Consider the following 12,836-nt stretch of genomic DNA (forward strand, 5'->3'; position numbering starts at 1 on the left):
AATAATGGAAGTAGACATTTCACCTTTTAACTCTCTAGATGCTATAATTTCTTTATTTGCAAAGCAGAAATAAAATCACTTATCTGTATTTTTCCAGTGTTGAAGTTCTAGTCCAGAACCTTGAACATCTCAGGTGAGTGTTTATCCTAAAAACCACACCCCAAACACTTCCAACATGTTTGAATTAATTAGTCCAGAATTACTAATTTTATAAAGAAAAGGTTTATTAATTAATTATTATTGTTGTTGTTGTTATTGTTTTGAGAGAGGGTTTCTCCGTGTACCTCTGGCTGTCCTGGACCGCTCTCTCTGTAGCCCAGGCTGGCTTCTAACTCACAGAGATCCACCTGCCTCTGCCTCCTGAGTGCTGGGATCAAAAGCACACGCCACCACCACCACCACCAGGCTGAAAAGAGGGTTACGTGGCCTACATTTTCAGAGCTTCAAGGGCACGGTTCTGGTATCAGCTCAGTTCTCTGCTGTGTCACAGTCTGGTTCAGGGCAACAAGTGACATCACAGACGAGGACCAGAGAGAAGGAGCAGGGCATAGCCTGGCCCACTGTACAGCAGTCCTCTTAGGAGAAATCAAGGGATTTCGTGAAAAGTACTAGGAAGTCCATAAAATTATTTCAAGCACACAATGACCATCAGGCTCAGCAAGATTTTTTTTTTTAATTTTACTTTTACAAACATTCTGATAAAAATGTTATAGAAATAATTTATATATTCAAAGAAAAGCGAAAACTATGATCATATTAAAGGACGTAAAATAAAAGACCCACTCTCATTTTCTTAATTAATTAAATTTTGTCATTTATTTTACATACCAACCTCAGTTTCTCTTTCCTCCTTTCCTCCTGTTCCCAATCCAACATCCTCCCTCCCTCTGCCTCCCATCTACCACCCTTTCCCTACACTCCTCCTCAGTCTCTGCGGTGACATACTGTACCCTAATAAAATTTGCCTGAAGATCAGAGAACAGAACAAGCCACTAGACTAAACATAGAGACCAGGCAGTGGTGGTATACACCTTTAATCCCAGCACTGGGAGGCAGAGATCCGTCTGGTTCAAAGCCACCCTGGAACGAGATTGACTCAGTCTAGGAGAGAAACAGAGCCCTCTACAGAGTGGTGGCACACACCTTTAATCCCAGTACTTGATAAAGCACACACCCTTTAATCCCAGCACTAAGAAGGAAGAGATGGCTGGCTGGAGAAAGGTCTACAAAGCACGAGGAGACAGGAACTAAGGCTTTTCGGCTGAGAAAGCCCTTTTGGCTAGAACCTGTTTTCAGGCTGAGGAGTCCTAGAGGTAAGGCGCGGCAGTGGTTTGTTTCTCTGTCTCTCTGATCTCTCAGCATCTGCCCCAATATCTGGCTCCAGGTTTTATTATAAGACCTTTTAAAATTCGGGCAAAAAGTCTCCATTCAGAAAGGGGCGGGCCTCTCACGGGCATCAACGAAGCGTGGTACATCGAGTGGAGGCAGGACCAAGTCCTCCCCCTGCATCAAGGCTGGGCGAGGCATCCCAGCATGGGGAATAGGTTCCCAAAGGCCAGCTCATGCACCAGGGACAGGTTCTAATTTCACTGCTAGGAGCCTTACAAACAGATTAAGCTTCACACATGCAGAGGGCCTAGGTTAGTCCCATGCAGGCTCTCTAGCTGTCGGTCCAGAATCTGTGAGCTCCTATGAGCCCAGGTCAGTTTTTAATTTTTTTCTTTTTCTTTCTCTCCCCCCCCCCCCCCCCCCCGGAGCTGAGGACCGAACCCAGGGCCTTGTGCTTGCTAGGCAAACGCTCTACCACTGAGCTAAATCCCCAACCCCCTATTTTTTTTTTTCTTTTTAATGTGTGTTGGTGTTTTTGTCATGAGTGTCAAGTCCCCAGGAACTGGAGTTACAGACACTTGTGAGCGGCCATGTGAGTGCTGAGAATTGAACCTGGGTCCTCTGGAAGAGCAGTCAGTGCTCTTAACTGCTGAGCCATCTCTCCAGCCCCTTCTCTGCAAGATTTTTATCATTTAAAAACTAATATACAGGGGCTACAGAGGTGGCTCAGTGGTTAAGGGAGCTTTCTGCTCTTGTATAAGACCAGAGCTTGGGGATTGAGATTCCTCAGCTCTGGGGGAAAAAAAAAACAAAAAACAAAAACAGAGCTTGGTTCCCAGAACCCATGTTAGGTGGCTCATAAACACCTGTTACTCCAGGGGCTCCAACACCCTCTTGGAACCTCTGTAGGCACCTGCACGTGTGTGCGCAATCATACACATAGACACACACATAAATAAATAATAAAATAACCACCCCAAAGAAACCAATATGTAACATTATACATAAGCATATAAGTAGAACATGGTGATGTGTGCCTGTAACCCCATCACTAGGGAGGCTTGAAGCAGGTTTGCTGCGAGTTTGAGCCAGCTTGGGCTTTAGTGTGAGTCTCTGTCTCCACCTATAAAACACAGCAAAAGTTATAAAAAAGTATTTATGTTATAGTATAGACTAAATGTATACTAACATGTATGTAATATATACCAAATGTCTACAATATAGGCTATATGTTATCTAACATATACAAACCAAAGGCTGTGGGATATCTGCAGTAAGAGAGTTTATTGAGCCAGACAGATACCACCAGCTGGGGCAGGGGGAGAAGGCAAGGTCCCCAGCAGTTTCTGCAGTCATATGGAGCCCGGCTACGCAGTGGTTGAAAAGTGTCCACTAGACCCAGAGCTAGGAACGCTTGTCTGTAGCTAGAGTTTTTCTCTCCAGTCCCGCCAAGCCCCGGCAGCCCACTTACAAAATAAACACACAGACGCTTATATTATTTAAACTGTTTGGCCTAATGGCTCAGGCTTCTTGCTAACTGTTCTTACATCTTAAATTAACCCATTTCTATTAATCTTTAAGTTGCCACATGGCTCATGGCTTACCGGTACCTTACGTCTCACTTGTCATGGCAGCGTCTCTCTGACTCAGTCTCCCACTTCCCAGAATTCTCTTCTCTGCTTGTCCCGCCTATACTTCCTGCCTGGCTACTGGCCAATCAGAATTTTATTTATACAAAGCAATATCCACATCACTTGTCCAATGAATATTGGGAGAAAGAAAGAGATTCTAACTGTTTTGTATTGTTTTGGTTTTTGGTTTTTCGAGACACCGTTTCTCTGTGTATCCCTGCCTGTCCTGAAACTTGCTTTGTAGACCAGGCTGACCTCGAACTCACAGAGATCCGCCTGCCTCTGCCTCCTGAGTGTTGGGATTAAAGTGTTTTGTTAAGAAGGCTCCACCAAATAAATGAGAGAAAAAGAAAAGTAGCTGAGGGGACCCGTAAGCTGTGGCTATTGAGCACACCCTGGGGACCAGTGAGTGGGGCAAGACCACAGACTCTGAGGCAGGAGGACACCCAAAGGAGACAGTCCAGAAAGTGTCTACGTAATGGACGCAGTGGCTCTGTGGTCAGCTATGATGGGACGCAAGTCCGGTTACTTCCGTCGGTTCAGTCTACAGCCCTGCCCTTCAATGGTTAATTTTCCATTGTCTGTCCTCTGGCCTTTGTGATTAAATTCAGTATATCTCATAAATTTTCTTTTATTATATACTTTCACTTATGTATAAAGGTATCACAGCTGTGTGGATGTTTGTAGGGATATGTGTGTATATCCCAACTTATGGACTGAGTCAAGTAAGGCAGGAATCTTAATTCACTAAGCAGATCTTCCTCCATTTAATCCTGGTGCATTTTTACATTAACTAAAATTGATGGCAGCAACAGATAGCTTATAATCTCATTTTTGGCTAGTTTTGCTTTTCTGCTTTTCATTATGGAAACTGTCTTCTAACATATCTTCCATCTAATTTTCTCTTTATGTATATGGAATAGCTGTCAAAGCCATCTATAAAGTTATTGATTTTAGATGTTACTGATTAGTTATTATTATGTTTTTCAACTTCATGGTTTCTTTTTTTTTCTTTTTTTCTTTCTTTTTTTTTTTTCCTTCAGAGCTGAGGACCGAACCCAGGGCCTTGCACTTAGCAAGTGCTTTACCACTGAGCTAAATCCCCAACCCCAACTTCATGGTTTCTGTTTGGTTTTTTTCCAAATATGTATGTGTGCAGTTTCTAGTGCTTTACAAAAATACTCATCTTTAAAATTTCCTTGAAAAAACGGTTGTTTTAGGATCCACATCTCCCTGTACTTTTATTTTTATTAGTTGATGTTCTGAAATTAGTTTCCACTGAGATTTAAACCTGGTTCTGCCTGTTGCCACTTGCTTGAGAAGAACACTTTGGATCTACCTTCATTCAGCCTCAGAAAGTGAGATCACTTGGAACTGTATTTAAAAATGCTGGTCTAGGTTTATTAGGCAATTTCTTTTCCTTCTCTTCTCCCTTCCTCTTTCCCTTCCTTCCTTCCTTCCTTCCTTCCTTCCTTCCTTCCTTCCTTCCTTCCTTTCTTCCTTCTTCCTTCCCTCCCTCCTTCCTGTCTATCTGAGGTACAGCTCTTTGAGTCCCAACAAGTTACTTTCTCAAGGATTCTGGGTATCAAATATTGAGCCATTGCCCCCCACAACACTATTGGGAAGACCCAATCACTCTCTAAGCTTCTCTGATATTTCTCTAGAATTGGTGAATTATTTTGCACCCCACCCTTCATCTGCAGAAGTGTGAGGTGGATTTCAGCATTATTATTATTATTTTGGATTGCCACCTTCTCTCAGACATTGGATAGCACTTCTTCATATTCTTGTTAGGTCACTACAGTTTTTAAAAAATGTCTAAAATTTATTTTCTTAAAGATTTATTTGTTTTTACTTTATGAGTATGAGTGTTTGCATGCTTGTATTTATGTGCTCCACGAGTATCCAGTACCCATAGGGGCCAGAAGAGGGCAGCAGATACATTGGAACTGGAGTTACAGCTGGTTGTTAGCTGACATGTGGGTGCTCAGAATAGAATCCGGGTCCTACTTAACTATTGAGCTGTATCTCTAGTCCTTAGGTTGAGTCCCCAGGACCCATGCCTGGCAGCTCACAACACAACTGCAGGTCTAGGGAGGTCTGATGCCTGTGGCCTTAGGGGGCTACACACACACACACACACACACACACACACACACACACACACATACACACACACACACACACACACACACACACACACACACACACACACACTTTAAAAATAATAAAAACCACTGGGCAGCGGCGGCGCACACCTTTAATCCCAGCACTCGGGAGGCAGAGCCAGGCAGATCTCTGTGAGTTCGAGGCCAGCCTGGTCTACAGAGTGAGATCCAGGACAGGCACCAAAACTACACAGAGAAACCCTGCCTTGAAAAACAAACAAAACAATAATGATAATAATAATAATAACCTTCTAAAATATTAAATGACTTGTTCTCAGCCCTCGTTGTCCTACTATATGCTGTAGGACATTAGAAGTTATCCCTCCCAGCCAACCACACTGCAACCTGTTCCCTCTAATCTCCCTCTTCCCATCCCTACCTTCCACCATCCTCAGGCACTTTCTGGGATTTTGAATGTTTTTAATACAAAGAAATGATAAACAACTGGGAGGATAAATATATCAGTTGCCCCCATCTAATAATTACGTATTGTACGAAGTAACATTGTGTGACTGTTAGAATGGCACATTAATGTTCACAACTTCTACATGTCAACTGAAGAATTCTAAAAATATGCTTTGTTCAGCTCCTCCAGTTATCCTCTATGGAAACATTTCTTTGAAATACCCATGTGCTCTAGCCAAGAGGGGAAGACCAACTGGGCATGTCAGTGGTTGCCTATAAACCTAACACGAAAAGATAGGGCTGGAGACATGGCTCAGTGGTTAAGAGCATTGGCTGCTCTTCCAGAGGACCTGGGTTCGATTCCCAGCACCTACATGATAGCTCACGTCTATCTGTAACTTCAGTCTCAGGGGATCCAGCGCTCTTGTCTGGCCTCTGTGGGCAACAGGCATGCATGTGATACACAGATATACATGCAGGCAAAACACCCATATGCATAAAGTAAATAAATTAAAAAAGAAAGAAAATAAAAATGATAAAGACTAACACTAAAAGGAAGACCATTTCACTTAAAGCATAGTATATGTTGGCTCTGCTTATGGGCCTGTGTCTATTGCATGGTTTAGAAATTTAATATAATATCCTAACATATGACTGAAATGTGTAGGACAGACTGAGGAACAGCAGAACATATCTGAAGTCTAGTAAGAAATTCAGGAGCTGGGGGTGTGCTTTAGATATGGTATTTACCCAGTATGCTTGAGGTCCTGGTTTGAACACCCCAAACCCCCACACAAAAAAAATTCAGGGAACACTTTTTGGAGAAAGTCTCTGTTATGTCTTTTTTTTTTTTTTTTTTTTTTTGGTTTTTGGTTTTTGGTTTTTGGAGACAGGGTTTCTCTGTGTAGCTTTGCACCTTTCCTGGAACTCACTTGGTAGCCCAGGCTGGCCTCGAACTCACAGAGATCCGCCTGCCTCTGCCTCCCTGTGTTGTGTCTTATAATTAAACAAATGAATAAACAAAACACACTGTGTTTAGTCATGTGTGTATTAATATGATAAATATTTTATGTAAAAGGTTTGAGAAGTATAAAAGAAGAAAATTTTATATTATTATTATTATTATTATTATTATTATTATTATTTTGAGACAGTGTCTCTAATAAAGGTATGTGCCATCACACCTGGTTTAAAGAAGGGACAATTAAATGACTCAGTCCACTCTTTGGTGGACACTGGCTTAGTCTTTTTATTATCAAATACGCTGTATACTTACATATACCCATACAGTCGTATCCTATATTTGAAGTCCTTTTACACGTACTATCATACATACTTATGAGATAGTGTTATGACAGGCTTCTTCTGACTAGCTCACTGTGTGACTCTAGCACTTCTCACTAAATTTCCTTCCCTCCTGTCTTAGTCAGGGTTTCTATTGCTGTGAAGAGACACCATGGTCATGGCAACTCTTATAAAGAAAACACTTACTTGGGGCTGGCTTACGGTTTCAGAAGTTTTTAGTCCGTTATCTTCATGGCAGCGTGCAGGCAGACATGGCGCTGGAGGAGGAGCTGAGAGTTCTGCATCTTGATCTGCAGGCAGCAAAAGGAGATTGTGTGCCACACTGGGTGTAGCTTGAGCATAAGCCTCCTTCCCTGCCAGTGACACACTTCCTCCAACACCACTCCAACAGAGCCATACCTCCTAAGAGTGCCACTCCCTATGGTCCTATAGGGGCCTTTTACTTTCAAAGCACCACACCTACGAAGCATTCTTCTACAACTTTTCTTCCTGATAATAGCAAAGTTTCAGCAAGCCACTTTATGAAAGGTGTTATGCATTTAAAGATTTCTTTATTTATGTATACAGTGTTCTGTCTGCATGTACACCTGCACACCAGAAGAGGACGCTAGATCTCACTATAGATGGTTGTGAGCCACCATGTGGTTGCTGGGAATTGAACTCAGGCTCGACCTCTGGAAGAGCAGCCAGTGCTCTTAACCTCTGAGCCATCTCTCCAGCCAGCCCCAGGTGTTATACATTATAAGATGGATGTCTAGACTTCAAATTAACAGGTTAAAGCATGTAAGATCTTTTTACTACTTGTACACATTCTTTTACAGTCACCAAATCGAAGAATCAACAGAACCAAAGGAAGCCCAAGAGAACACAGTAGCTTTACCTGAGAAAGAAGACAAGTCCCACACGCTCATCATCTCAGAACCTCCAAGTATTCCCAAGTTTCCTTTGAATTCTAAATTCTCCAAAACGTCCTTGTATAAGACCCTCTTTGAAGAGTACAAACTCATCGCCTCTGAAATACTACATGAACTCGAGAAGACATTGAAGAGGTACGCGAAGAATGACATGGCTTTTCCTGGGGGACTCATCAATCTCATGACTTACAGCTGGCTAGATCTGATCGAGGATTCTCACGAGAACGAATCCCCAAAGAAAACGTTGGAAGGAGACAGGGACTTGGGAGGGGATCCCAGCTCCATGTCCATCATCAGCTTCAAGGAATGCAAAGTCCACCCACACGCCAAGGAGCACCCTCAAGAGGAACATCAACTTGTTAAAGCGAGAAAAATTTCTCAGGGAGCACACAACAAACTCTCAGAAAAACCATGTAAGTTGGAGCTACCGGCTGTGTTTATGAGTATTCCGTGATAAGTGAACAAGACCATATGTAGGTGAGATCATGGTAAAGCATGGTCTTAGTGTTGTCTACCTTGCAACAATCATTTCTAGTACTAACTAATGATTGCCAGGAGAAAGAAACATTAAACACAGTATAAAAGCACGTGGTAGTCTTCTCCCTTGGGATTCTCTTGCGGCAATCAATACAGTTTTGAATTAAGAATCAGACATTGATTTATGAGATAAAATTTAGGGATAATATATGTTCCCATCAAAGTTACAGAGGAGCCAGGTGGGGTGTACACCTATGATCTCAGCACTCCCAAGGCTGAGGCAGGATGACTGTTGTGAGTTCAAGGCCAACCTGAGACACAAAGTGAGATCCTGTCTCAAAAAAAAAAAATTTTTTTTTTTTTTAATTTGCAAGGAATCCCATTCTCCCACTCGGAACTTCTAGGATCACCCTGTCCAGCACAGTAAATATTAGCCATGTGTGATTATCTAAATTTGAACTCATAAAAAATTAGGTAAAGTTGAAATTTCAGTTTTTCAGTCTCACTAGTCACAGTTTTTCAGACTCAGGAGTGACGTCTTGTTGGCTGTTTTTCAGACCGTGAATGTTTAAAACATTTTCACCAACACAGGAAGTTCTGTACACTTCTATGGTGTTCTAGGAGGCAATCAGTGTGTGTGTGTGTGTGTGTGTGTGTGTGTGTGTGTGTGTGTGTGTGTGTGAGACCTTTGTTGTTTGAGAAAGGGTCTCACTATGTAGCTCTGGCTAGCCTGGGAACTTCCTGTCCTGCTGGCCTTGAACTCACAGAGCCCTACCTGCCTCTGTTTCTCAGAGTGATGGGACTAAAGGTGTGAGCCACTAAGCCCAGCCGTGTGTGTGTGTGTGTGTGTGTGTGTGTGTGTGTGTGTGTGTGTGTGTGTGTGTGTGTGTGTGTGTGTTTAGCATATTTATAAAACAGTGGAGTCTGCCACCAAATAACTAGGAACTAGAGGAATTATGCTTAAAAATTGTCTCACATGCTTTGGCTTTAATAAAAAAGACAGACGGTTGGAAATGCTGGGGAAATACTGGAAGCTGGGCATGATGGCTCACACTTGCTGTCCCAGGCTATAAACTTTTCATCCTCCTGCCTCTACCTCCTGAGTGCTGGAATTACAGGTGTGGGCCACCAGCTCAGAGGACCTGGCTTCTGGAACCTGCTGTGTGACAAAACTTTTCCTGGGGAGACACAACACACTTGTCTACTCACCCCAGATGGGGAGCCCACAGCAGGCCAAAGTACGGATACCACCCAAGTCCCACTTGGTGACCCAATGAGTTTTATGGGGTCCCTTACAGGAGTAGGAGTGAGGGGTCACTTACAGGAGTAGGGGTGAGGGGTCACTTACAGGAGTAGGGGTGAGGGGTCACTTACAGGAGTAGGGGTGAGGGGTCACTTACAGGAGTAGGGGTGAGGGGTTACTTACAGAATATGGGTGAGGGGTCACTTACAGGAGCAGAAATGACTCACAGACAGCTGCATCACCAAAGCCCACCCCAGCACAGGTGACAGCTCCCAAACCCGGGAACCTGGAGCACACTGCACAGCCTGCAGGCAGCTCAGCAGGCTGGAGAGTGGCCTTTCCAGGCGCCTCGATTGGTCTACACCTCTTCCAGACAGCTCTTGTTTCTGCTTCTTCCAGACAACTGGTCTGGTTTCAGAGTCTTGTTGGCAGCTCTGTTTGCCTGAGAGGGAATCTCAGGTTTTTGTTTGTTTGTTTGTTTGTTTGTTTTAATTTTTGTTTGTTTTTTGTTTTTTTCGATTTTTAAAATTCACTTTACATACCAACCACAGATCCCTCTCTCATCCCTCCTCCTGCTCTCCCCGAGCCTCCCACCCCCACCCCCCACCCCCAAGTCTCAGCTTTTATTGCTTACTCTGGCCAGGAGGGGGCTAGAGAATCTGGTCAGCTTCAGAGACTTCCTGAAGCTCTTTTGAGTTCTTTCCCTTCCTGCTTAAGGAAATTCTCTGTAGGATGTTCAATCTAGAGGAAGTTTACACAGCAGCACCCTATGAATGAGGACAAATGGGTGGACTCAGAGATACATTAGTGTCAAGAGCCAGTAAACTTAACAGGCAGTTTTTTGTTGGTGTTTTGGTTCTTGTTTGTTTGTTTGGTTGGTTGGTTGCTTTTTGTTTGTTTTGGGTTTTTTTTGTTTTTGGTTTTGTTTGTTTGTTTGTTTGATTTATTGAGACAGGGTTTGAAGGGACTGTGGTCAGCTTGAGGATGGTGGGCATGGCTTTGGCAGGCCTTGCCCTTCTCCCCAATTCCCTCTGCCTTGGTAAAAACCATTGGATTGCATTCCCAAAGCTAGCCACCAAGGTCTAATGCTTTATTTGGCCACTTCCTCCTCCTGAGGCTGACTTCCAAGGTCCAGCTACTGAAGTACTGAAGTCCAGCGATCAAAAGTCCCCTTTGACTGCCCTAATTAACATGACCAATTAAAATGAAACACCTCCTCCTAACAACCTAGAAGGTTTCCCCTTTTCCCTTTATAAACTGACATTTTCCTATGGGCCACCACGTCTGTCTCCTCTGTATCCAAAGACAGTCCTTTGTCATTATCCCCCCGCACCCCGACCCCAGGACAAACATCCCTTCCCCCTTCTCCCTTGCTCCCTTCCCCTTCTCCCTCTTCCTCTGTCTCCTGTTTTTGTCCCTTATCCCTGCCTTTTGTCCCTCTGGGGCAAATAAGTCTCCTCTGTGCTGAGAACTTGGTCTTAGGTGTTCTGAGCCAATACCGATACCCTTACAAAGTTTCCCTGTGTAGCCCTGGCTATCCTGAAACTTTGTAGACGAGGCTGGCCTCCAACTCACAGAGATTCACCTGCCTCTGCCTCCTGAGGGCTGGGATTAAAGGCGTGCATCACAGTGCCTGGCCTTTTTTTTTTTTTTTTTAATTCTTAGGCAGTATTTTCCATGAACAGAGCCTCCCTCCCCTTTGTTGGCATTTGTGTCTGTTATTCATTTAACGTTCAGTTTTGGTTGAAACGCATGCAGGAAACTCAAGGTACAGTTGAGAGCTGCCTTAAAGGAGGAAGCCGCCATGAAAGTGTCCCTTTCCGCTCTTCTGCTACAGGAAATGTCATCGTCTGATGACCCCAAAGGCTCAGACATTCCTCTTTGCCCATTCCTTGGGGACATGGGGCACTTGTGAGCGGCTCTCTCTTAAAGACTTCGCCATGGCTTTGTTGACCGCTCTTAGGCCGCAATGCACTATTATCAGGTGTTCCAACCAACTTTCTTTCCTCTCTCTTTTCCTCTCTGGGACTCAGTTTCATGCCACTGCCTGAGAGGTGGCTCCTGCCCTCCTCTACATCCCTCCCTTCTTGTTCTCTCAAGCATTTTGCCCAATACATTCCTAATATATGTCTCGTTCTACATTAACATTTGATTCTCGGAAGCCCTGTCTCCACACAGAAACTTCCCAGAATCCTGCCCACCAACAAGATCCCCGGACCAGTTCTTCCCCAGCAGCCAGCTTTATCTTGATAACAGGGAATTTGGTAGTTCTGAGTGTCGGGAGGATAAGGGTGCGTGAAGCATTTCACGTAGGTTAGATCTTTCATTTTCACGACAGGACAGGTAACAGTCTTTAGAGCTGTAAAAGCTCCAGAAGCCCTTTGTAATCTCTCTCTCTCTCTCTCTCTCTCTCTCTCTCTCTCTCTCTCTTTTGCTTTTCCGAGACAGGGTTTCTTTGTGTAGCTTTGCGCCTTTCCTGGAACTCACTCTGTAGCCCAGGCTGGCCTTGAACTCACAGAGATCCGCCTGGCTCTGCCTCCTGAGTGCTGGGATTAAAGGCGTACGTGCCCCACGGGGGGGGGGGGGGGGGGGGGGGGGGGGGGGGGGGGGGGGGCGCGACATCTCACAGTCTCTTAAGGAATCAAGAAATTATGCAGAGGCATTTCCAGTTTTAAAAGCTGATTCATTTAAGTTGCAAATGGTTGAAAATATCTTATGGTTATTATTGGGACTTATTTTATTGGCTTTTTTTTTTTTTGAGACAGGGTCTCACTATATAGACCAGGTTGGCGCTGAACTCACAGAGATCTGCCTGCCTCAGCCTCCCAAGAGCTGGGAGTAAAGGCACATCTCACCACACCAGACTATTATTGGTGTTTATTGAAATCTTTATTAGCATCTGGGTAGGAATGTTATTTACCAATCATTTGGTTTTCTGTTGATGATGTTCTAGAGAGGCGTTTTTTTATCTTCTCCTTCTCCTCACCTCCTCCTAATATCTCTCCATCTTCCCTCCTTCTAGCTCTACTCGGTCACCCCCAGGCATCCCAGACCACCCAGGAGAGCTGTATATCCGGGGTCATTCACTTCTCACTAAAATCCAAGTTCTGCTTTCAAAATGGTAAGACCTCGTACTCATCAGGGTCAACTCTGATATGCAATCAGAGTGAGGTCACTTCTGTTTCCCACGTTCAAGACTTTTTCTAAGCTGTCCTTTTATTGCATTCTCCGTCACTGAAGTTCCCAGGTTCCAAGTAAGCTTGTCAAAGGCCTCCCCTTTGAGTTAGCCATCTCTGATGTTACTACCCTATGTTCTGGAAGCTTATCCCTCATGGTTCTGAGAAGCCAGGTTTGGTGGCAATAA

At 44.0% G+C, this 12,836-nt stretch overlaps 1 protein-coding gene across 1 annotated transcript in view; it reads left to right on the plus strand.

Annotated features, from left to right (window-relative positions):
* The window catches only part of LOC128119695 (uncharacterized), a 29,645-nt gene that overhangs the window by 2,135 nt on the left and 14,674 nt on the right, over positions 1-12,836 (plus strand). The window contains exons 3-5 of the mRNA XM_052753150.1: positions 98-133; positions 7,660-8,165; positions 12,495-12,593. Coding sequence (XP_052609110.1) covers positions 98-133; positions 7,660-8,165; positions 12,495-12,593 — 641 coding nt within the window. The remainder of the gene's footprint in view (positions 1-97; positions 134-7,659; positions 8,166-12,494; positions 12,594-12,836) is intronic.

Source organism: Peromyscus californicus, unplaced genomic scaffold (assembly GCF_007827085.1).
Source record: "Peromyscus californicus insignis strain IS unplaced genomic scaffold, ASM782708v3 Scaffold_24__1_contigs__length_46423439, whole genome shotgun sequence".
In the NCBI taxonomy this organism is placed as follows: Eukaryota; Metazoa; Chordata; class Mammalia; order Rodentia; family Cricetidae; genus Peromyscus; species Peromyscus californicus.